We start from the raw sequence: 25181 nt of genomic DNA on the forward strand, positions 1-25181 counted from the left end.
CGGCGACCGAAACGTGAGACAGTAGTCTCGTTCGAACCTCGTGAGCCTACAATCTCATCCGCAGTCAAGGGCGGCGTGGTCTGCTGGTCTGGATGTGAGAAGGAATTCTCGTCCGTAGACGGGGCAGATGACACATGTTGTTGACCGGGACGTGAGAATGAAGTCTCTGATGCATCTAGCGTGGGATCCGAAGTAGATGTAGAGATCCTGCCAGAAGATTTGATGGGTCTAGCATTAAGTCTCGGCCTATCAGTCTCCCTCTGCCCATCGTACCATCTGCTTACAGTTGTCTCGTCTTCGATACCCTTCATGGTCTATCTCATCCAGATGTCGCAGCCACACTACACCTCATCGCTACACGATACATCTGGTCGTCCATGAATAAAGATGTCCGTATGTGCGTAAAGCAATGCTTACAAAGTCAACGATCAAAAGCGCACAGGCACGTAGTCGACCCCATTGGCACTTTCGCTACGCCTGATGCTCGCTTTGATCACATTCATATAGATATCGTAGGACCATTGCCACCATCGCACGGGTATGATCACATACTCACGTGCATTGATCGTTTCACAAGATGACCCAAAGCTATTCCCATCACGGAGACGGTTGCTCACCACTCCGTAGAACGATGGATAGCTCTGTCCGGTTGTCCATCGACCATCACGAATGACTGACGACTACAATTTGAGCCTGAATTATTCTCCTCGCTAACTCGGCTGTTTGGTACGGAACGTATACACACTACCGTTCGCCACCCAGCATCAAACGGCCTAGTTGAGCAGTTTCTGTGCCAACCTAAAAGTGCTTTTCGAGTACATGACAACGACAGTTGGTACGAAAACTGACCGCCCGTCTTCCTGGGTATCAGAACGAGCTTAAAGGTAGATATTCAGTGTTCCGCCCCTGAACTTGTATAAGGCACGACATTGCGTCTGCCTGGGGAATTTTTCACACAACGGAGCAGTAGCAATTTCGGTAAATCAAACTGCGTTCAACGATTGTCTGGATTTATGCGAACACTACTTCCGGTGGCAACTCGTATACAAAATCGACAGGTCGCTCTCCCTCGAGAGTTATCTTCCTGTTCACATGTTTTCGTACTAGTAGATTCGGTACGCAAACCTTTGCAACAGTCCTATGAAGGCCCTTTTCACGTGATTTCCCGTCGCGAAATATTGTGGTGAATCCCAGAAAAGGAACTTATTCAAGATATAACAATACACTAAGTTACTAATGATAAACATAAAAAAATGTTAACGCTACAAATAGAAGGGTCTGTTTATGAGTAAAGCAAAATGGTAACAAACAGCACTTACGACAGAATAGTATGATAAATAGCAAGGTGACGACAATTTTCTATGAAATGAATGTTACTTGTAAGCCCCTTCTGAGATAACAATCATAGACGAGTTCACTTGATTAGCGAAAGTCCCTCTGCACGTGATGGCACTGGCAGTATGATGAGGAAGACAAATCTGATAGTATTATTCAATAGTAATCCGCGCAAAAACTTCAACGCAGTGTAGAATGGCACAAAATGATGTCATAACACTGTCATAATTTTCAATCACATGGCTCGGCCAATAAAGTGGCAGAACGGAAGACAGAGGTAGCGTCTATTTGGATAATAGAAGTAGCGTGTGTATTAAAAAAGTCAAACAGTTATGTCCGTTTTACACATGTTACGGCGAAACAATAAATATTGAATGTAAATGTGATTCTAAAAAAAGTGTCGCAAACAAAGAAAAAAAACGTGCCCTTTATTTTGTCGTTAAAAAGTCACTGATTATGCATGTCACCGCAAGACGTTAACGTAGAGACAAAACTAATTTTTCCCGAATTTGTCCCAAAGATATTTGATGAGCCTCAATTCTTATCTAAAGTCAGTCTGAAATCTTATGAGTTTTCTTCCGTTCGATGAATTTTCGACAATTCACATAGTTCATAAATGTAGTGCATGAACGTTTATGAGGAATCGTTAAACCCAAGTGATATCGATCTTTTGTATCTATACACGATAAAACGAGCTGAAGGACACTGACTGCTTACTTATGAGAATGTTTATCACGCAATAATCCCTATCAATTGGTACAGCTGAGCGCCAAAATAAATACGGGCAACACAAATAAATATATCGAGTTGTAAAATAAAAGAAAGTGCCATGGTATGTATGTCAATATATAGGAGAAGAAACTTCAGTTGAAATGAGACGCGATAGGACTTTAATTAACCCAGCTCCTTATATTTATCTCAAGAATGTACACGAAAGCCACATGATGGTCATTAACTTCTCTTCTGAGCCATATCTAATAGCATTTCAAGCCACCTAACAGCACCACTTCTAAGACTCAAGCAAGACATCCCTGGTGGACAGGCAGGTGACGCTCCTTCCACGCCACGGTAAGTAGCTACAAGCTGACAACCCACCTACCTTTCTACCTCGTCTCAGAGTCCGCAAATCATGTACAGTGTAAAAAAAATCCAGGACGATATTCGCAGCTTACTGCCAGGCCACCAAAGCCGGTGTTTTAAGGGGATGACGCTAATTAAATTATCGTAACTGTATTCGAACACACTTTGACGAAACTCAGTGTTACAAACATGTTGTTGCCGCCTAATGTCAGAGGTCGTCATGCGACTGATACAAGGAACTCGTCGTTTTGTCTTAGATTTGAATCATTCGGGTAGTCTGCCAGCTATTTTTCGCATGACCCTGACCTCAGAAACCCATGCGAGGAGGTCGAGATGAGACTATTAACGAGTGAATGCTGTGTTTCTGACATTTTAACTCCTTTCTTAATCGCTCTAGGTACCGTTAAGGTCATATTTATGTGGCGGTAATTTTCATCATCTGCTGCAGTTTCCGACTGAATTTTCAAGGTAGTAGGGTAACAAGCTGTTTAGATTGATAATGTAAACATTTGAAGAGATACAAATCAAAGATCAACACCTCCACTTTTTAGTGTGCTTGCTCAGATGCAGTTTGGTCATTTAGCTTGGGAGTGTTTCAGTGTGCTCACTGCCTTGGAAGTATTTTGTACCTGAAGCCTACATTAGTCATTTCACAGGAAGGTACTAGATTAGGCTCTGATTCATTGAGGGGATTTTCGTTTGTGAGTATGGCACAATGATGTTCACTTAATGGTTACGTAATAAACTTGGCGCCTTTGTATACTTGATTGTTCCTACAAAATATGTTTCTTTCTTTTGATTTTAAACAGGTAAGTTTATTTTGATAAGTAAAGAGTAGGTACTATTATTTTCGATGGCACATCTTTCCTGTGTGACTGAACCTGAAAGCACTTGGTCAAGTATCTGCACTAGATCGAGTTAAGGAGCATCGAGCTACAGATCCCTTTCAACATCCAGTCGGTCTAACTCATACGATGCTTGGTAAACCAGCCATTTTTTAAAAATATGTCTTTTAAGTCCTTCATCTCTGATACGTCTTGTTGATTGAGCGCTATACTCGGATAGTAAGCTAGTCTCGTAACAGCCAAGCTTAATATACACAGCGACTTGAACGTGAGAGGAAAGACACAAAATATGCGAGAAGCACTTTACTCCAAAGGTTCATTTATGTACAGAAAATATAGGGTTCTTATAGTATTTTAAAAGTCATTGGGTTCTCCAGAGAATTCTGGAATGCTACTAAACATAGTAGCAGTGTAGTAATCAGACAATCAGAAATTCTACATGTGACTTTTCACTTTCATGATGTTTTTAGCAAAACTTCTAGTCAAACGCTGATTGAATAAAATGTTTCTTAGTGTTTCCTGAGCTTGTCATGTCTATTGCGAGAGATTCGCAGGATCATCCCAACAATCCCTCGATCCGGTTCGAGAGTGTTTAGAGTTTTTGATTAGAGAGGTAATACGGACAACATTTGCTGTCAGTTCGTGAGTAAAAGTGACAGATTTAAGTTTGGAGACTAGTTTTGAACACTATTCAGCCCGCAGTAGCTGACGTCCTAATCAATGGATAATAAAAATGATAACAATGGGAAGAATGTGGACCCTTTGAGTCCGACGTGACTTCATCGGTCGCTTTACAATGACAGACGATATTCAGCCTTCAGTGCCTGATTGGGATACTTAACCACTTCGAGGGATACAATCTACGTCCTCCCTAACTTGCGAACAAGCACAGTAACAAATGTGACAACCGTATTTATACCAAGGTCGAACCACTGTGTGGTACGTCTCTAGCAGTCCCGACCAACTGCTCTCTTTCTGGTCACTTCAGGTGGCTTGTGAAAAAGTTCTTATCGCCTTCTAAACTCGATCACGTGAATTCCCCGATAAAATGGTGATCAAGGTGAACAAATCCACACACACTACAATATTTTGAAGGTGGAATTGAAAACAGATTTCTCGTGTTTCAACATCGTTTGCACGGTAACGATTATCCCCAAAAGTTCGTAACTAAATGTAGGAGGGCTATTAATTTGTTCATAAAGAGACTATCAAATGACATATTCACCTGCAACAAGATACGAGATTTCAATTCACATTCACTGGCATAAAGGCATATGAACTAACTGGTATTTCTCAAGCGTTATCTATGGAACATAAAGCTAGTGACGAATCTAGAGATGTCCTGAAACTTCTCTGAATAATGGGATGCATAAAATTTGGAGATGATTCTTTTGTTCGGACATGTTATTTGATAACAGATATGATTTCGATCTTATCATTATTGATTGGATCGATAAACTAAATTTCTGGGATATTCCATTGGATATCGTTTTTGTATTAAATGATTCTCATACTCCTAATAAAATTCCTGATAAACATGAGGAGATTGTACAAATCAAATCCCGATGATAACTCTGAATTTTATAAGATGTTGATTTTCCTAACGATTTATTCACCTCTAACGTAATCCTTAATAAATTTATGGAAAAAATTTCAAAGGAACCGAGTTCTACGGAAACTCTCAACAACTTCATTTCAGATGCTATTCGCTCTCATAATGAATTTGTTTCTGGTGAACGCCTTGGTCAGTATTAAGCACAAGTTCCAAATGAATTCAGATCTAGTAAAAGTTCTGACGATTCCATATCAGATGTTGTACACATTCACAATACAGTTACTTTTAACGAATCCTCTTGTTACTATGATAAGTCACATTACTTATAAAGCGAGTATTCGAAAATCCGAAATTACTTGTCTAGTGAGGAATGTATCGGACTTTCGAAATTGCCCATTTTCCTTTTTCAGAATCAAAAAGCATAACTATATGAGGACCACCATTTTGAATCTCCAGAAAATAGAGGTTTGGCGAAATCAACACGCTCAGGGTTTCTCAACAGTATTTCATTGAGTAGTGTTGTCGTTTATCCTTCCTGTCTCGTATTTCAATTCATATATAAGTTCAATTTTAACCATATATTATGATCTTGAGTCTCCCGAGTTTAGGTATTCGTTAATTCATCTTGGTTCAAGCATTAAGATTTACTACTTACATTCCTATAACATGTTGTCAGATCATTGAATTTGGTGTAAAACAAGAACAAGGAGTTGTCAAGGGTTTCAGTGTTACATTCGAATGTATGGGCGAAGACGTTGATATATATATATATATATATTAAAATACAAATATGTGAACGAGGAATATTCTTTTCAATAAATTCACATCAGGTCCTACCATTATGTATCCAAATTGTTATTCCATAAATTTGGCGAGGTTTAAAGCAGATGTAGCTGTAAATAAATCCCCAAAATCAATAGCTAATTAAGTTTTCGACATTGGATGCTGACCACGTTGTTTAAGTGGACTTGTTTAACTAATGCTTTCGGTCATGCGTCCGTACCAGATCACGTTTCGAACCAACGCGTGACACTGCTCCTACGTTCACTAGCCAGATTAGATCAAACGCTTCTCGATATATTGATAACGTATCAAATATATCTTTCCGATCTCCTCGCATCTGACTTCTGATTTCATTTGGTTGGGGAAAGCTTCGTATATAGAAGGTGTTACTGGTAGCAGGTTGTAAAAACTAGAAAACCGGTCGTATCTTCAGTGGTGAGACTTACGTGATCAGGTACACCAAGCCAATAAACTGTGAGTCTGTTTCTTTTTGGAATTTAATTCATCATTGTTGCTTAATTTGACTTCTATATATTGTGATATTTTTTTCTCCAGTTTGAATATATACTTTAATTATTTATTTTTCGTTCATCATAATACTTAATTTTTCACAATGAGTGAACAGACACCTCAAGTATTTAAGTTAAGGGCTATTCCCTCGCCATCGATTCAATTTACTTCCTTCTGACATGATAATATCGAGTGCTGGTTCTGCTACGCAGAAGCAGACTTTTGTGGGCATGGAATCACGTACTCACGCTCACGATTCCTCGCGGTAGTTAAGGCGTTACCGCGCGAATTTAACAGGTGCGTAACACCTAGTACATTTACTAGTGATGTTCCGGAACCTTACGAAACTCTCAAACGGTTGATTCTATAACGCAGAGATCTAACTGATCGACAACGTTTAGACCAACTACTTAACAATATCGACCTGCAAAATGGTTCCGCGACGGACATGTTGTTGAGGATGAGAGAAGTCAGACGTCAATGAACGTTCGACGATGGCCTATTTAAACAGCTTTTCTTATATAAACTCCCGAAACAGGTGCAGGCAGTGCTCGTCTCGTTTCAAAACAACGCCGTAGACGAATTAGCTGCATCTGCCGATCGAATATTAGAAACAAAGAAATCGACTAGTGCTGAGGTTATTTCCGTCAAGCAAAAACCTCAATCGACCCCGACTAACATAGCCGAACTATGTCACATGCTCACACGATATCTTGAAATTCGTATTGACTGTAGTCGGTCATAACCCCCGCGTAGAAGTGTCTCACGTGGGCGATCTGTCTCTCGTGGTCGAGAGACAGATAATCCCGACTGGTGCTGGTATCATAACCAGTATGGTAAGTGTAAGATCCATTTTGAAAGTGAAAATCTCTCCATGCATACATTTATGATTTCTTCCTTGTGGTTTCTTTATTTGTATGTATTGTTAACTTTTTTGATGCTAATTAAGTCTGTAACGTTTAATTTTCTTGGTTTTCTTATCGTTTTTATTGAGTCTCTATGTTCCTTACTGAACTGTATTTAGTTTGTTATTATTCTGGCGGCTGCCATATTGACTGCTCGCTCTTTGATTGTGCGGTTTGATTTTGACTGGGATCGTGCATTTTGGTTGTTATTTGGAGCACTTTCTCAGATATTGAAACACTGTGTTATAAAACAGCCGCTCAAACGGAATCTTACTTGATCTATCCAGAAGGGATAGAATAACACTCACCTTTTGGTGTTTTCGGTAATTTTCATATATTTCTTACCACTTTGCCATTCATTGTAATTTAGATTTAATATTTGGGGATCGATTGTTGGTTGAATAACTGGGTGGTAATATTTGTTTAGGTTTATTTGTACATTTGTATATATGATGAAATTTAGAACCGTTATCATTCCAAAACACCTTGTTCTGATTTCGATTGTGGTGCGCGTCTCTAATTTTACTCGTCGTTTGTTCATCATCCTAAACCTAGTTGGAAACTAGATTTGGATCTTACAGTTCTAGACAAATATTGGTCGGTTTCTTGGCTATCGTGTTGTGCATTTCAATTTTGGTTCCCTGAAACCTGGTTGCTTCGTTCGAGATGACAAAACTTCGTCAAAAGAAGAGAATTTCCAAGCTCGATGGTGCTGATGGACCCAAATTAAGAGACGAATCCCTTTGTACAAAGCAAGTGCCATCAATTCCCCCTTCGGCCTCTACGAATTCTTGCGAATGCCTTTTGGTTTAATAGATTCCGCTCAAACCTTCCAAAGGTTCATAGACGACGTCTTCCGAGGTCTCAACTTCGTACATGCGCATGTTGATGACTGTCTAATAGCAAGTCCGGACAGAGAATCCCATCTCCAGCATCTTGACATTGTTTTCGAACGACTCCAAAGGCATGGCATTACTGTCAGCATTCGGAAATGCCAAATCGGAACAAACTCTTTAGACTTCTTAGGACACACTATTGATGCCCAAGGCATCCGACCTCTTAGGAGCAAAGTGGCAGCCATTCTGGATTACCCAGAACCGACCACGATTAAGCAGTTGCGAACTTTCAACAGCCTTGTAAGTTTCTACAGACGGTTCATACCTAAATGCGCATCTCTTATGAAACCGTTAACCGACCAACTTCGTGGAAATGCGAAATCCATTAGTTTAGACGACACTGCTCGAAAAGCATACTCCACAATGAAGGAACATATCTCTAAGGCAACCCTGCTTGCTCATGAAGACACTCAAGCACCCATTAGTATCGCCGTAGACGCATCCGACTGAGCAATCGGAGGAGTCTTACAACAATGGGTTGACAACTCTTGGCAACCTTTAGGATTTTTCTCGAGACGGATGCTAGACGCGGAATCTAGGTACAGCACGTTCGGTAGGGAACTCCTAGCTATGCATTGTGCTGTACGGCATTTTAAACACCATCGAAGGCAGAGAATTCACCCTTTTTACTGATCATAAACCTCTTACTTTCTCTTTAAGCTCATCTTCAGATAAGTACTCATCCCGAGAGTCTCGACAACTCGACTACATTCCGCAGTGTACTTCAGATATACAACACATTTCTGGAGCTAACAATGTAGTTGCAGACGCCTTGTCTCGAATAAGTTCCTTGAACAGTTTCCAAGGAATCGACCTTCTAAAGCTCGCCCAGCTTCGAAAAGAAGACACTGATCTTCAGGACGAGTTATCCTCAACAACTATAAAACTGCGCATTAAACAAATGGCAACAGGTAAGGAAACCTTACTATGTGACACATCTACAGGTAGGGATCTTCGAACCGCGATGAAACATTATCGACTCAACGTCTTCAATACGTTGCACAAACTTTCTCAGGTGTTCGTGCAACAATCAAGCTTATAGCCGAACGGTTTTGCTGGCCTGGTATGAATAAAGACGTGAGGGAGTGAACACACTCCTGTGTAAGCTTCCAGAAATCTAAGGTCATTAGACACAACAAATGTCCCTTAGGCTCTTTCAAAACCCCCGATGCTCGTTTCGACCATGTTCATCTAGATTTGGTAGGACCCTTACCCGATTCAAACGGATATTCATATCTCTTAACATGCGTAGACCTTTTCACCCGATGGCCAGAAGCAGTATCTATCAAGGACATTACTGCTGAAACAGTGGCTCGCGCTTTCATCGAACGGTGGGTAGCAAATTTCGGCTGCCCTTCCACGATCACTACAGACCGCGGACGCCAGTTCGAATCTGGACTTTTCCGTTGTCTGACCTCACTATTAGGAATCACTCGCTTTCGAACGACTGCCCACCACCCACAAGCAAACGGGTTGGTAGGATGTTTTCATCGACAACTTAAAGGTTCATTATCAGCTACAAACGTTTCACAGTGGACAGACGCTCTTCCACTCGTCTTGCTAGGTATCCGCAATGTGGTGAAAGCTGACATTGGATACACTGCATCTCAACTCGTTTATGGAACGACAGTCCGACTTCCAGGAGAATTCATAGATCATTCGGCTTCTTCATTGAACATGGATCTAAACTCTTACACGAGCAGGCTTACAAACGCAATGCGTTCAGTTAAACCTGCTCACACTCGACCTCAATCAACTGATGTTTTCGTTCAACCCGAATTACGACATAGTACACACGTCTTCGTTCGTCCAGACTCACATCGACGAATGAGCATGCGAAGGACCCTTCAAAGTTCTTCAACATGAACCTAAGTACTATGTAGTCGATAAGGACGGCACGAACGATAGCATCAGTATCGATTACCTCATAGCAGCGTACTTAGAAGGAAGCCCTAGCTACGTCGATTTTCCTCCAGTACATTCGAACGACACGGCTCCCACACTCGTAGTACCCCACACGACAGCCAACACACACCCTGATACTTCGTCAACATCGGAAAATAAACCTAAAACAACACGTTCTGGAAGAAGAGTAAGATTTCCAGAACATCTGAACGACTATTGCACGTAAGACACAAACTTAATCTCAAAATCCCTTTTCATTATTTATAATGAAAAATAATTTTTTAATATGCCCATTTTTTATATATTTATTTTAAAAAAAAGCAAAACATTTTTATTTTTTTGGGCGTATTTATATTTTTTCATATAGAGAAAAACCTAAAAGTAAACACATTTTTCTAATCGCTTTTACGCTGTCGCAAGCGTATTAGTTCATATATATTTTTTTCCCGCTCACCTTGTGTCCTTACGCAAGTACGAGTGTATTTTCGACATGCACTTACATGTTCCATTTTTTTCTTTTCCAGGACGGCTGGAAAAGAACGACGAAGTTTCACAAGGAACCGAAATTTTCATTGTACTTTATTTCCTTGTTGCTATGTTGTACCTCATGGTCCCTTAGTGTATGGAAAGACGACAAGACGCTGCTAAACATAGCAAGCTATCAGGAGAGTGTTTATCAACGACAAACTCGTTGGCTTTAAACTTCTGGCTGGTCACGTCTTACGGGCATCACTACCTCACTAGGGGGGGTGAGTGATCTGTAGCTGTAAATAAATCCCCAAAATCAATAGCTAATTAAGTTTTCGACATTGGATGCTGACCACGTTGTTTAAGTGGACTTGTTTAACTGAAGTCTTTCGGTCATGCATCCGTACCAGATCACGTTTCGAACCAACGCGTGACACTGCTCCTACGTTCACTAGCCAGATTAGATCAAACGCTTCTCGATATATTGATAACGTATCAAATATATCTGTAAGATCCAAATCTAGTTTCCAACTAGGTTTAGGATGATGAACAAACGACGAGTAAAATTAGAGACGCGCACCACAATCGAAATCAGAACAAGGTGTTTTGGAATGATAACGGTTCTAAATTTCATCATATATACAAATGTACAAATAAACCTAAACAAATATTACCACCCAGTTATTCAACCAACAATCGATCCCCAAATATTAAATCTAAATTACAATGAATGGCAAAGTGGTAAGAAATATATGAAAATTACCGAAAACACCAAAAGGTGAGTGTTATTCTATCCCTTCTGGATAGATCAAGTAAGATTCCGTTTGAGCGGCTGTTTTATAACACAGTGTTTCAATATCTGAGAAAGTGCTCCAAATAACAACCAAAATGCACGATCCCAGTCAAAATCAAACCGCACAATCAAAGAGCGAGCAGTCAATATGGCAGCCGCCAGAATAATAACAAACTAAATACAGTTCAGTAAGGAACATAGAGACTCAATAAAAACGATAAGAAAACCAAGAAAATTAAACGTTACAGACTTAATTAGCATCAAAAAAGTTAACAATACATACAAATAAAGAAACCACAAGGAAGAAATCATAAATGTATGCATGGAGAGATTTTCACTTTCAAAATGGATCTAACAATATCTTTCCGATCTCCTCGCATCTGACTTCTAATTTCATTTGGTTGGGGAGAGCTTCGTATATAGAAAGTGTTACTGGTAGCAGGTTGTAAAATCAGAATATTAGTCATATCTTCACAGAGTACGTTGCCTAATATTATGACATGTAAATTAGCGGTTGTTCGTGATATAAAATCAAATCAAATCGCAGATGTTGGAATGACCAATATAAAGTGTTAACTTGGACGAGTTTATTGGTGAAATGAAATTGCGAGTTAAATGATCACAATAAATATGGTCAACATGAGGTGAGAGAGATCAATGTACTTGCAAATCGAAAATTACGTAATATGTAGAATAATACGAATTAGGCAAGAATTAGTGGATATGGGTGGATACTGAATGAATTTCTCTAAAAGTTTAGCAAGTGTAATAATAACAATATGATGATAATAGTAACGATAGGGGTACGTTGTATGGATAAGATAAGTTCAGGATATAAAAATGAACACTGACGAAATTACGTCACCATATCATAAAATCGATTGTTGAATAGTTGGGCATGAAGATGGCTAAGGTAAGAGGAGCGGCGAAACATATTTCTTTTGGATTCATATGTCTTTTTGATCCAAATAGCAAGTGCTTCAGCCGTCTGAAGGATTCTCAGTCTGACGGAATTAGATAGACTGCTATTGACACGATGTATTATTGTGAGATTCCTCCATGTTGCTTGTATGTCTCGTTTTAATTTATGAGCTAAGATGGAGGTGTTAACAGTTTGAACTGCAACCTTGCTTAGCCACACACTGGGGTGTTCACTAGCCCCGAAATACAAACTCCTATGGCATCTGCTGATACAACTTGCTCTACGGGAGCAGTTGAATTGATAGACACGGAAGGATGTGGACAGTGTAGAGAAATTATCTTTCAACCCCAGGGTGATCATTGGATTTGTGGAAAACAATAATTGTGGTCTACCTGGATTGAAAGTTCTTTGGAATGATCTTCATGACTTTAGTCTAAGCATTTCACTTGGTGCATCGCCTTTGCATTGTGAGCGCATACACAGAGGCATTCTGTTCATGGTCAGGCATTCCTTATGCTCCCTTTTATGGTTATATGTTAATCTATAAATTTCCTCGGATATCCGTTTTATTTCAGGTTCGTGTACGATGCCTTTGTTTCGTCTTCAACTGCATCTAGAGAACATATGGTTTTGATTTTATGGTGAAGTATCTTAATCAAGTTGTTTTTGTATTGTAGAAGAACAAAAGTAAGAAAATCGGTATATTGGCCCGTTCAAGTAGTTTTCTTGTTTGTGTTTCTTCTAAGTGACCCGTCTCTTCTCCTTGTAGCCAGAACGTCCAGAAGAGTTATTATAACTCCATTTTCTTCTTCACATGTGAATTTTATGGACGGATGAACTTCATTAAATCACTCGAGTACTTCTATGAAGCCAGTATATTTGTTACAAAAGGTAAACGTATCGTCCATATATCGGCAGTAAAATGGAGACTTGTCAATCTGTTGTGCCAGTGGACCGTCTTCTAGTTTAGAGGGAAAAATGTCAGCCAATATAGGATCCAGGGATGAATCCATCATGATACCATCTATTTGTTTGTGCATTTCACCACCGAATTTGAAATGTACGTTCATAGTACATTTTAGTAATAATTCCTTGGTGATCTCCATAGGGGTTGTAGTCTCTATTTCTTGTCCTTTAAGTTGTTCACAGGTGTATTCTACAGTCTCTCTGAGTGGGAAATTTGTGATCAATGACGTTACGTCAAAGGACATCATCTTTTGACCTTTAGCGTTTATGTTTTTGATCTTATCGACGAACTGGAATCAATCCTTAATACTATGCTTCACCAGGTGTTTATTGAGTAATTTTAAAATAGTTACTAAACACTTTGCTACAGCATGATAAGGGAAATCATACACGTCCGAAATCGGTCTCAGTAGGTTATCCGGTTTGTGTACCTTCAGTATTTGGCATAAGCTGGCGAATATTTCACAGGTATTTGGAGTTTGACAACGCTTTAACCAGTAACACCTACTATGAATCGTACCCACCTAGTGAAATCAAAAGTCAGAATCGAGGGGGTTCGAAGATATATTTGAAAGGCCATGAATATATCGAGGATCAACTGATCTAGGCTAGCTAGTGTTTGCGAGGGATGTTGAGTACGGTGTTTCCAATCGTGAGCTGGTGCAGATACTTGACCGGGCGCCTTCAGCTAGGGAGTTCATTGAAACTAATGTGGTCAGTATCCAATGTCGAAAACTTATCGAGCTATTGATTTTGGTGATTTATATTCCGCTACACTGGTTAAACGGATATCTATCGGTTTAATTGTTTCGCAAATGTTTCGTGGAATCACTTGCTGATCTCTGAGCTTTTTTAAAGATCTAGTCAGTTTATTCTCTACCATGTTATTGACACCATTTTTGTCATTCAGTTTCTGAAATTTTTGATGATCATGCAAGATGTTATTCATCTTGTCATAGTAGTCTTTTTGTTAAGTAGGGGAGTTACTGCTTCTTTATCAGGCATCGTACACGAACCTGAAATAAAACGGATATCCGAGGAAATTTATAGATTAACATATAACCATAAAAGGGAGCATAAGGAATGCCTGACCATGAACAGAATGCCTCTGTGTATGCGCTCACAATGCAAAGGCGATGCACCAAGTGAAATGCTTAGACTAAAGTCATGAAGATCATTCCAAAGAACTTTCAATCCAGGTAGACCACAATTATTGTTTTCCACAAATCCAATGATCACCCTGGGGTTGAAAGATAAATTGGTTATGCTAGCCACATCTTTTTTTTCAATGTTTTTATTGATTTTTAGGTATTGATCTCTTGCTGGTTAACTGTTTTTTGTTCATAATGTTAGCTTCTCTGATGAAATTATTTGACTTTTAGGCCCTGGTTTTACCGTTAGGAGTATTTTGTAAATTTTTTATAAGTTATTCTCTTTACCATGTTAGAACTTTTTAAAATGATCACAGAGTTTGCGTTTTGAGACGATGTAATGTGTCACTCAAAAACTCTTTGTTGTGTGATTCACCATTCTCAATCTGTCTTCAGTCTGTTGTTCATACTCTCTCTTTATCTTGGCCACATTTTGGTTTTGAGATGTATAATTTTTGTTCTTCATTTTATAGTTTGAATTAGTTCATTGTGGTATTTTGGAATCAATGATTGTTTTGTATTTGACTCCTGGTTGGTTTCATATTCCAAATATAATACGTTCATTTGCACTCATCTAGTTCCATTTGTTGCATTTTGCATTATTTCGCAAATCTCTAGTTAGTACAATAATTTGAACCATTCTGGTCATCACATCTAGTCTGCTTGTAAATAAACCACGTCTACGGTGAGTATGAAAACGATCTTGGATTAGTGATCATTGGCCTTTTTTCTCCCTCTTCGTTAGTAATACTTTAGCCAATAGTCAGGCATAAATTATTAATGTTATCGTCCTAGTTGGGTATTGGTTGGTTGAAGTCCGTCAGTATATGTTTGCCTCTGCTAGGAAATATCATCAGGACCTCACACATCTCCTTCAACTGAATACCTAAGTGAAATATAGGCATGGATGGAACGTCATAAACACATTCTGATTGGATGCTGATATTTGACAAAGCTGCCCACTATCACCTTTTTTTCTTCCGCTAGCTGTTACCTAGGCTGTAAAGAACCACACAGCTCAGAAAAAGTAAATAATGCAATGAACACCTTGAATTTAACTAGATGACATGAACTCTGCAGATGGTCAGGAATCTCACTTTCCTGGAATGGACGTATTCATAATCTGTACATGTGAACCTTCAACCAGCGGCCAGATTCATCCATGTTGGTGAACTAGATGGACTAGAAGATGAACTGTAAGCACAAAAGTAGCACTGATATTAATGCAAGTTGCGTTTTTAATGTTAGCCAACGATTGTACCGGACCAAATTAACCAATACCAAACTATTTAAATTTATCACAGAAAAGTCTAAGAACGATTGACAATATACGCAAATATAAATACTCATCAAGAAGAAATATGGGAGGTTACCCAAATTGTCAGTAGCAAGCGAGTTTGAATCTCTATCTCGTAATCCAGAATTATACGAAGTAGCCAGCAGTTATCGATATGATAGATATAATTCAAGATATTGTTTATCCTGGATAATCACGTAATAGGAATATCAGTGTAATCTATGAAAGTAGATTTCAAATATATTAAAGGCTTGTTGTTGCGGCAGCTGATAATTGAGAAAGAGAAGAATGTTTGTCCAGCTGTGTATTTATGGGCAAAAATCAGTGTCATGCAAACGGAGAACAGAAAGGTGATATAAGTAGAGGACCAAATCTAAACATTTATGCTGTCACTGTTAGTGATTGCACAAGTTGTGAGAAACGAAAGCGAAAATTACCTGCAAAATAAGTTCATGTGAACTATCTCCACACGGTATGTAAAGACAAGTAAAGAAAAATGATGCGAGCAGTTATTTGTTAACGGTTTTATGTTTCATTTAATAGGTTCAAAATAGATTCAATAATCTAGTGAATAGTTGTCAAACTCAAAGCTTGATATATCCTTGGAAGTTATGTCAGTTGACCAACTAGGAAAATGCCAAGTACACAGATCGAAAAAATATGGTATGGTATTTCGACAGAGGCTAGTTGAAAACGAAATGAGTATCTGATGAGTATTTATCAGTATACTTTGTCAGAGTGTGGTGTGTAATTTTATATAAGGACTTTATTGACGTCTTACAGACAGTGATAACGACTTTGTAAGGGAGGTAGGAATGTGAGAGTTAGGCATGGTTACCAAGTGTCATTGATAGTGTCTGAGTTTGTACTTAACTATCTTCACATTTTGGACGACACTAAAGACCGAAAGTGTCCCCGGAATCAAGGAGCCGGCAGAAAGAAATTAATTGGCTTACATTAGCTCACCTGAAAGGTGGTGGGTATATATTGGATATAGATTTGACCGGGTGTTTTAAGGTCTGGAACTGTAGCGCGTTTGGTTTCGTTTGCGAGTCCGTCTTGGGTTCATGTTTGTGCGTCATTATTAGGTCTTCACTGTAATTGTGTTTTCGTTTGCTGACTTCAAAGCTAAAACGTTTTGTCATTTTTTCATCCAAATCATCAAGGAAGGTTTTTGGGACTGGTTCTTTCCGCGTTTTCCATCACTCACTACATAAACAGACTGTGCTCAAGCCTATTGACGATTAGACGCTGCAGAATATTCCTAGCCACCCAAGATTCACTCTGTAATGTTGAGGTTGCTGATTGTGTTTGTATCTACTGTTTTAAGTGGCGTGTTTCCCGATGAACATAGTCATGTGGTGAGTTTCTGTGGTCATAAATTCTTGTGTATATTATTACCTTCCCTTTCTAAATTCCTAGCTCATACGCCAGGAATTCCGTTATACTGATCGATGATCCTGTTAAAGGAAAGGAGACGAACGTAACTGGTCAGTGGAGGTTTATTCAACTTAGGGTAGGATTAAACTATACTGCCGAGCCAATCAGAAGCTTTCGCGGGTTTTCAAGGTCACGGCGCTAAGTTCTGCACCTGATGCTTACGTACGGTCGGTTTACAGCGGATTTTAAGGAAGACGTGATAATTTAGCGTCTACAATAGAAGTGATCATAAGATTTTGGCGCGAAATTCAATTATCCATTAGGATAAATAGAATTTTGGCATTATAGCTGATGTCAGTTCGTAATGAAAACCCTAAGTATAATTCCTAGCCTTAATCATGAACTGTAAATCATAATTTGAATTCTTCACACAGGTTTATAACCCTCATTTGGTCCTAGTTATTATGTTGACACTCTCAGAGTCACTCTAGCGTCGCTCAAAGGTTGTCCATAACTTATAGTCTCACCCATAACCCTAAACCCTACACCTAAACCTTAACTCTAACCCTAACCCGTAAACCATACCAATATACTAACATTATTGAAGCTATGTGGTCGGGGCTAAAAGAATTTTTGAGACCTTATCATGGTTTCAGAGGTCGACTTCTATGGAGCCTTATGGATGTGTTCCTGTACTGTATGCACTATGATTTCAGAACTTCTGAACCTATATCTGACCTTGAGAAGTTTTTGACCCATGTAAAAGAAGTGTTTCCACTTTAATTCTTTGGTTTTGTATAATATATTTTTACCGTATACTAACTGTCTTCTGATTGGCCAATATTTCTCAAGGTCATTTAAGATTCGTTCAAAGGTCGGCAGTATAGTTTAATGTTACCCAACTTAGTCTAATAAGCGCCCTTCATATAATAATAACCTTCTAAGTTACTTTGGCGATCCTGTACGCTAGTGAAGGTTCAGTAGCATCAGTCTTAATGGCCGACAGCGTGAATTCAGTCGGTTTGAACACCCGGGTAGTATCCAGACCCTTATACAAATCGAATGATTTATGTGGCTCATACCTGTTTGGTGCCTCCTTGTATCAATACTTATGTTTAAATAAGTAAATAAATAAAACTTCGAACTGAAACATTTAAGTGGGTCGTTTGGCATCACAGCTCAACAAACAGATAACGGTAACTGTGTGATGCAGTTGTACTCAGATAAGCGTCTATTCCTGGCAAGTGCAGACTTTAAGCAAAAAAGAAAGGACGTAGCTCAACTTGGAGATCCTCAACATCAACACAATGATGGATAAAAAAAGACCATATTTCAATCGGGGGACGTTTTGGAGGCTCAACAGGAGACTGACGCTCCTACTGGTGTATGTATTCGGACTGCGATCACGTTCTAGTAAGAGCACGGGTTTCCAAGTGTTTTACTGAACCTGAGGAATTCACAACGGGAGGCCGCCTTAAATGTTATTTTGATGATGAAGCGGTCAAGGATACATCCAGGGATTGACTGAGATTATATTCACAATCTGAAAACTGATCGCAGTTCTATCTCTTTGCTCACAATTTCTGATAGTTTCAGTTTATGAGAAAAAACTGGAATCATGTGATAACCACAGAGGAATAAATTTGGTCAATTTCTAAGATACTGGCTTTAATAACCATTCGAAGCTGAACTGTGGCTCACGAAGACCAGACTAATTTCGATCTTGGGTGTTGATGAATCGATCAGGTGTTCTTTCTTCTCCAGGTTCTGGAACGTTGGCATACTTCCTGGTATCTGACTACGGCTGTATATCTCGGCTTTGGGGCAGACATCGGCTTTGTTGAGACAGAGGTTTTGCTATAATGGTAGTCATTGAAAAGCGTATGGAAGATATACATGAACCTTTTAAAAAGGCTCTACTCAAACACTGTTGCTATAGTCATAGTTTATAGCTAACTGTCATCGCAATTAGCAACATCAAGTTGTGTTATTCAGGGTTGCTACTTTCCACATTAATAACTTCACCACAGGCATTCTTTTGAAGATAACTTTTTCACCATCCGCCTTTCCAGAGAATAACTTCCTGCCAGGGGAATCACTTACCGACTTTGTATATGCAGATGGTACATCCCTGTTTTGTGAAGACACTGATAATGCGCCTAATTTTCTGATGGCCTTAAGCAACAAGCAAGCATGAGAAAGATGCATTTCTCTCCGCATCTGAGATGTTACTTTTGGACTGGTTAGTGTCAACGCCCGAACAAATCAAAGTGAATAAAGTAGTTTATCATATCAGCCACTGCACTTACGACAGTTTTTTTGGATTTGCTCAGTTGTGGTTTATTGGTTTTTGACGAAACCTTGGCATGAATTCAGGTAGCTCGGTTGAGATATCTGTCTACCAACTGAAGGGCAACTTTACTGTGTAACGGTCCTCTCTGTTCTGTTTTATGACTGTTAAACGTGGCCTTTGAAAGTAAAGGGTACTCAGGTTACTAATATTTGATCACAGGTATTTTGAAAACATTATAAGATCATCGTGTGGACAATTTATCCATTTATTTATTTGTTTAGATAAATATTGATACGAGGAGGCATCAAATATACACGCGCCATACAAATAATTCGGTTTGTGTGAGGACTGGAATACTTCCTGGGATTCCAGACCGAGGCAGGTAATTTTCTTAGGTGACCACTCCCCGACCCTTTGACCTAAAGGTCTAATCCAGCGGAGCAGCGTTAGTAGATGTCCCATGGTAGCCGCCGACCAACAATAGGTTTATACTCCATTTGTTCCCTCAGGATCCTGGAGCCCATGTACACCATTAGTTTGGAACCAGGGTTTTACAACCCCCCTAGTTGGGATCCTCCATATCCACCAACCCGATTAAAGCTCCGCTTTTCGTCCTCTCAATTTCGTAAACAACACCCCCGACAAGAGAAGGCAGTGAGTAGGGCTTCCCTGGCAGTTGTTGTATGCACGGGGCCATGCGAGAACGTTTCGAGAGGGAGAGCTGACTCTCCCCACCCTCGGCAATACCTAAGCATTTGGGGGCAATGTTTGTGTTAGCGATAAGGTACCACTTAAGGGTGGCAAATCAATCAGTAAGGTAGTGAATCTTCAAATGAAGTGGTTGGGATATGTATTACGTATACGCAATCATGTTTGTTAGTGTAGGAATAGGCTGGAAGGAAGGTAAGAGGGGCGAAACCTTGACATAACATTAATCCATAAAGTTACTGACTTCTGGACAGCGGCGAATGTAGGTTCAGACTACCTGGTTGAGGTCTAGGTGATTATCGTAACTAATGACTAGTAACTTCTGGTGACATGGTTTAGAACCATTCGTAATGAAGCGAGCACATCCACTCGTTGTTCTTCCTTGGATTATGAGTCCTGAAATTTTCTTGACTCTTTAATACCGAATCTTTCCTAGTACTACTGATATTGTTACTATTTCTGCTACTCTGGAATTCGTCTTTATAATTTTATGTCTCTGTACTAATGGGCTGTGGCAACTTGAACCGATGCACTTATTTACCACATTTTACGTTGCATGTGGCTGACTGAATTGTCTGCGTCGAATTGACTGCTTCGTTAGGGTGAAATTGCGACTATTGTTCCAATGTCCGCTTGTCACAGTAAGTATACTTAATTGGATGGGCTGGCAGTGGATCCAGATGTTATCTATAAGGTCCGCAAAATAACTATGAATTACTTTTGTATAGAGCTTAGGTGGTGTGGCTGGATGTGGCCCAGATGTAGTCATCATTAATATTCCTTTAAGGTCAGGGTTTTAATCACATTTCATACTTTTCATTTATTATTTTTGTACTCTGTTTTTTATATTTTATATGCAATTGATATTACTTCTATTTATTTCGTAATCTTGAGTCCACCCTGGTAATCCTTAAGTCATTCTATGGCCTAGGATAACGCGACAATTTCTTATTCTTTCTATAAGACGTAAAATGTTTCTCTCCCTTTTGTTACCTTTTCTACTTGAACTTTCATTCAATCGACCTTTATTATTTTCTTATAAAATGCCTTGACAAGTATGTGTGTGACTAGATTGTTCGAAATATATAGCCCAAATGCATCATATTATTCAGATCAACTCCGTCTTCTAATTGTTCTATCGAAATTTATAAAGGGGACTAATTGCTTTAAATTTCTATTTATGTTAAGATCTTTTGTTGGAATTATTTGAGCAATGGGAAGTTGGTTTGATAAACATTCGTGTCAGATCGTTTGTTGGTAGTGAATGACCGACTGTCGTGACAACATGAATCACTGAGATGTCAGACAGGGAATGTCAGTTGCAGTTTATGAGGGTAGCTACTTTAAAAGTGTTCGTTCTTATCATAAGTGTTGATTTTTGCTTGCACGCACGGAAGAATTTCCAACCTTAGTTTCCATGTAGTTGAACCAAATGCTAACTAAACTATTTTCGTACTAAAAAATTTAACACAATTCAGTCATACCAAATTATATGTTGAATTTTATTAATTGCTGCATTTTTGATGAGTTATTCTAATTGTATGGCCTTATTTTCAGTATGATGTTGCAGAAGAAGTGGTTCTATGGATGAACACCATTGGACCATACCATAATCGTCAAGAAACTTACGGATACTTTACCTTGCCCTTTTGTCGTGGACCTAAAATTTCAATTGAACATACCCATGAAACTCTGGGTGAAGCTTTACAGGGGACAGAACTTCAGTATAGCGGGATAGATATTCGATTTAAAAGTGCGTGTATGTTTTTATAAACTTCTGAATTAGTTAACAAACCTAAATCAACGATGTGTGAAGTTGATGTCAATTCAGATGCTTATATAGCTTTCAGTAAAGCCATCGAGCAACAATATTGGTATCAAATGTATTTGGATGATCTACCGATTTGGGCTGTTGTAGGGGAGGTAAGCAAAGACGGTCATCCTAGTATTTGGACTCACAAAGAATTGGAAATTGGATATAACGAAAATCAAATCGTTTTTGTCAATTTAATCAATGGTGACTTGACTCCTTTAAAACCGAACACTAAAATTACATTCTCGTATAAGGTAAGCTGTCTACTTTTCTGTTTCAAACTTCTAAGTATTACGAACTTCAGTATGTTTACTGATTAAAGTCTACGATATTTAACGGAGTGAAAGTTTGTGACCTTGCACACGGTTTTTATTCATGTCTGTAGACCGTCATCCTATTAGTTGGCTATCTTAGAATATGCAATATAAGTCAAGGCAATTCGAACAAAATAAGTTAGAACGTTTATTTGTCTTGATGTCCACTCTTATTAAGGTTACGAATATTATTTCATTAAATAATATTTAGTTAATAGCAGTATTTGATCAAATAATATTCGTAACCTTCCTATTACTATCAAAATGAATCCACCAACAAACAAGACTGAAGGTAACATTTGTTCCAAAGAAGTTGCCGTTCTCGGAGCTATAGTTCTAAAATGGTGTTACCGGTAAAGTTATAACAAAAAGGTTGAGAAAAGTTCAGAAAAGACTTATTACAGCCCAACTGAATACGTATTTCCTCAATCATCTCGCAATAAGAATCGCCAATAAAGACGAACTGCCTGAATTCGCAAATTCATGGGTGTTTATTAATTAAACTGCTCCTGCTGAGCTAGTTATGTAAGGCGTACAGTTCAGCAAGTTCGTAATCTTAGAGCAAAAGAATTATCCGTTTTGGTTAAGCAAAAGACATTTAAGAGTGCTTAGGGGTTTTATTCTCCCATATTTGGTGAATACAGGTCATCACATTGACCGAAATAAAACTTTTCCAGTCATCCATCATATGCCATCAAATTTACCTCATGGTTTGCGGGTTCTTTTGTATATTGTTGAAGCTATAGAAATCCATATTTAAAAACCCAACCTTCGTACTAAAAAGTACTTACAACTCCTCTCTCTATCTTGATTATCAATATGGGAGTGAGTTTTAGCTGAATTTTGATTCAATCCATTCATTCGTGATAAGTTTGCTAATTGAACGTTAGGTCCTATTTCCTGGCCGTTTCCAATGACTTCTGGCTGAATCCACTCGGCGCAATGGAAAAGGAGCGAAGTGCAAAACCAAAGACTGGTGATAAGGATTTATTTGACTGACAAAATAAAGCGATGATTTATTGACGCACCACCTATATAATTCATTTAGGTACATTTACAGTCAGTGAGCTGAGTTGTATTTAACAATGATAGTTCAATAGGTCACTGTGTGAACACATATTTACCATGTCACACAATTAAGCATCTATAATCTTGCTTGAGATGTAAATACATTTCACGCATGATTGGAAAAAATTAATTTCACATGTCATTCGCACTCCAGTTGATTTTTCTCCATTCTATTTCTAAAAAATAGAAAATTTTCTAATCTCACACGTTTGCGTCCCTACATATTGTTGATATCTGTCCGATGATAATTGACTTTTCCAAAATACTTTGTTAATTGTTATTAGATATTATGTAATCTAGCGAACGTTCAATTTGATTTCTTCGATTTACGCAAACCATTAAATTATCAGAATTCTCCTTCCAATTACTCAGTTAATCACTCAACATTTTTGTCATCACTTTGAGACTACATAATTATTATATGGCACGACTACTCGACTAGTATTATTTTATTGTAGTAAACCATATATATATATATATATATATATATATATATATATATATATCAGAGCCATGATGAGACATTAATAGAAAGAAATTTCTTCAATCTATTCATCTTTTTATTTATTATCTAAATAGGGGTTTTCACTGTACTAAGTTATTTGTTTGCAGGCTTTTGTTAAGGAGATCATATCATCTATAATATGGCGATAAACAATAGCTACGAGCAGAAATGGATCGGAAAATGTTTCCACCCCCCTTTCACTTCTACATGAGCATCAGCTAGCTGTTGTATGCCACGACATAGCTTCGTTCATATCGGTTCATACATACATTTATGGACGTGTGTCCAACTTAGAGGACTGAGATATTTAACGGGAAATGCATGAAGAAAACTAAAGGGTATTTTTAAAATCGGACACCACGATCACGCATCAGTCGACCCAGTCTATCAGCTATTAAGAAAAAGGCTAAATAACTCCAAAATAAAAGATTGGAACGTAGGAAAGGACAATCAAAATAAACGTCTTAACAATGACCATCGATATTACATAAATATCTTCAAGTAGATAAGTAATTTCGTAGCTAAACAGTGCATTAAAAGTGTTTGCCATCTACTGTAAAATAAATATCCACTGGTTCAATTTTGATTTGTTTCTATGATTATATGAATATATGACATGGTATTTGAGTATTGGTAAATAACTACAAATCTGTTGGTTGATTTTCGGTACTGACGTATAAGTTATTTAATCAAATCCAATGTTTTTTTTCTACATTCAAAAAAGGTTAGATGGGTTCCATCAGAGATAGACTTTGCTGATCGATTTGATAAGTATTTGGATTACGAATTCTTTGGACACAAGGTAAGAAGGCATTAGATGACTTTTTATGATGAAGTATTGGTATTTCAATCTAAGGTGAATCTGCCTAAGCTTGATCGATACTATTATCATTATTTAGTGGCTGAGAAACATATTACATAAATTTTTTTGTGAAAGTTGATAAATCAGTTTGCTTATAAACATTCCACACATATTTTCTATTAGGCTAAGTATATGGTAATTAGGCTAGATGATAAGACGTAGTTTTAAACACCTTTGTCGCATATCCGTGGTCATTATTTAATCACCCATTGTAATTACACCAGTGAATTGAATTCCTCAGTTTGAGACTGAAAATTTCTAACCAGCGATAAAGTAATATGAAACCCCCTATCGTTTCTAATTATGATAGGATCGATAACTAATTCCTCACTAAATATGCAAACTGTTGAAACCGTCTACGATGTTAAAAGACACATGCGGCTAGTATATTCGTTAGCGTTTCATGACAGAAATGTTACCATTTACTGAGTGATTTGTTGGTTTAGCAAAGGAGCTTTCCTATTTGGTTTACACAGTTTATTTATAGCAGAGTTTATGCTTACTGTTAGTCTATTTCGTATGTTTATTCGAAGAAATTAATGACTATAAAACCGACTATCATTTAACTCTGTTCATTTTTATCATTTAGTTTTGTCTAAAAGGTAGCAGTGTGAATAATTTGTAAAAAAGGATTATTCGTACTAGCTTGTTGCTTCTACCCTTTCAACAAGCACTTACTATTTCGTATCATTGGACAGCTTCTTTAAGTTTGTGAAATTGCTGATACAACCGTATAATAACCCAACTAAATTCATCGTCCTATTAATAAGTTGTTCAGTTGATTTCCCTAGTTAAAATCATGAAGTTGCATTCTATCAGTTTAATCC

The 25181-nt window shown here is 38.2% G+C and overlaps 1 protein-coding gene across 1 annotated transcript in view; it reads left to right on the top strand.

Annotated features, from left to right (window-relative positions):
- The window catches only part of Smp_165020 (putative transmembrane 9 superfamily protein member), a gene marked incomplete at its 3' end in the record, with an annotated part of 93234 nt that overhangs the window by 36728 nt on the left and 31325 nt on the right, over window positions 1-25181 (top strand). The window contains exons 13-15 of the mRNA XM_018798146.1: window positions 21350-21545; window positions 21579-21859; window positions 24217-24294. Of these exons, the coding sequence (XP_018653117.1) occupies window positions 21350-21545; window positions 21579-21859; window positions 24217-24294 (555 nt within the window). The remainder of the gene's footprint in view (window positions 1-21349; window positions 21546-21578; window positions 21860-24216; window positions 24295-25181) is intronic.

The sequence above is a fragment of the Schistosoma mansoni genome, chromosome 6 (genome assembly GCF_000237925.1).
Source record: "Schistosoma mansoni strain Puerto Rico chromosome 6, complete genome".
Taxonomy (NCBI): Eukaryota; Metazoa; Platyhelminthes; class Trematoda; order Strigeidida; family Schistosomatidae; genus Schistosoma; species Schistosoma mansoni.